This window comes from Seriola lalandi, unplaced genomic scaffold, assembly GCF_002814215.2.
Source record: "Seriola lalandi dorsalis isolate HSWRI2012SDOR001 ecotype SW California unplaced genomic scaffold, Sedor1 jcf7180002054305, whole genome shotgun sequence".
Classification (NCBI taxonomy): Eukaryota; Metazoa; Chordata; class Actinopteri; order Carangiformes; family Carangidae; genus Seriola; species Seriola lalandi.
Window position 1 is genome coordinate 66,175 of NW_019524858.1, and position 1,023 is coordinate 67,197.

At 42.7% G+C, this 1,023-nt stretch overlaps 1 protein-coding gene across 1 annotated transcript in view; it reads right to left on the minus strand.

Annotated features, from left to right (window-relative positions):
- Window positions 1-1,023, minus strand: part of ptenb (phosphatase and tensin homolog B) — a 15,260-nt gene that overhangs the window by 11,281 nt on the left and 2,956 nt on the right. The window contains exon 2 of the mRNA XM_023406358.2: window positions 278-362. Coding sequence (XP_023262126.1) covers window positions 278-362 — 85 coding nt within the window. The remainder of the gene's footprint in view (window positions 1-277; window positions 363-1,023) is intronic.

Below are 1,023 nucleotides of genomic sequence, written 5' to 3' on the forward strand. Positions count from 1 at the left end.
TGTGTGTCTGGAACTCTCCCTGACTGTCAGAGGAGACCAGGTACAGAGGACACCGGGTCCACAGAGGACCAGGTCTTGAGGAGACCAGGTCTACAGGAGACCAGGGTCCTGATCAGAACTTCTTATATTTGGAACATGATCAATATTTAAACAGAATCAGATTGATCTGAACTGTGATTGAAGCTTTTGAAAATGATCATTGGCACTTAATGGGTTAAAACATTTAAAACCAGCAGATGTTAGGAGGGGTCAAAGGTCATGCAGAGAGTTATCTTACCGAACGACATCGTCGATGTTGTTTCTGTAAACTCCCTCCAGTCGCTCTGCAGGGAAACCCATCGCTATGATGTTTGGATAAATATCTGATCGATCCGTTAAGGATCAATAAGTGATCAATAATCACAGCAGCTACTCCAGGTTGAGTACCCGAGAGGAACCACAGCACCTGAACCGGAGTCTCAGGTTTGAACCATCCTCTGAGACATGTCATTCTACAGGCCCAGAGAAACAAAGCATTTGGTTGTTTAGCTCAGAGGACTTTCTACATTTCCCACAATGCCTTGCAGCTAGCTCCAGTGAAGGTAGAGGGAGGAACCAGCTTTCATGCAGATGAAGAGGTATGAAGGTTTTCTCAGAGAGTTGAAGTTCAGGCTGATCCCACTCTCATGTCTGCTCAGCCGCTGGCTAGCTTAGCATAAAGAACACCACAGATGCTAACAGGCAACTAGCATCACTGATATGTCTGCAGATGTGTTAGAAACAGAAGAATCACTGTTCTTGTCAATAAATAAACAACAGGGAACTGAGACAAGACGTCTTACATCTAAATGATCAATCAATAATCATTAGCTGCAGCTAATTAATAAAGAATCAAAGATGACATGAACACTTTTATATTTCATTTTCACACATATAAAAACATGTAGAAACTTGTTAGCTTAGCTTAACATAAAGACTGGAAACAGGGGGAACAGTTAGCCTAGCTTAGCACAAAGACCTGAATCAGTGAGAAACCGTGAGCCT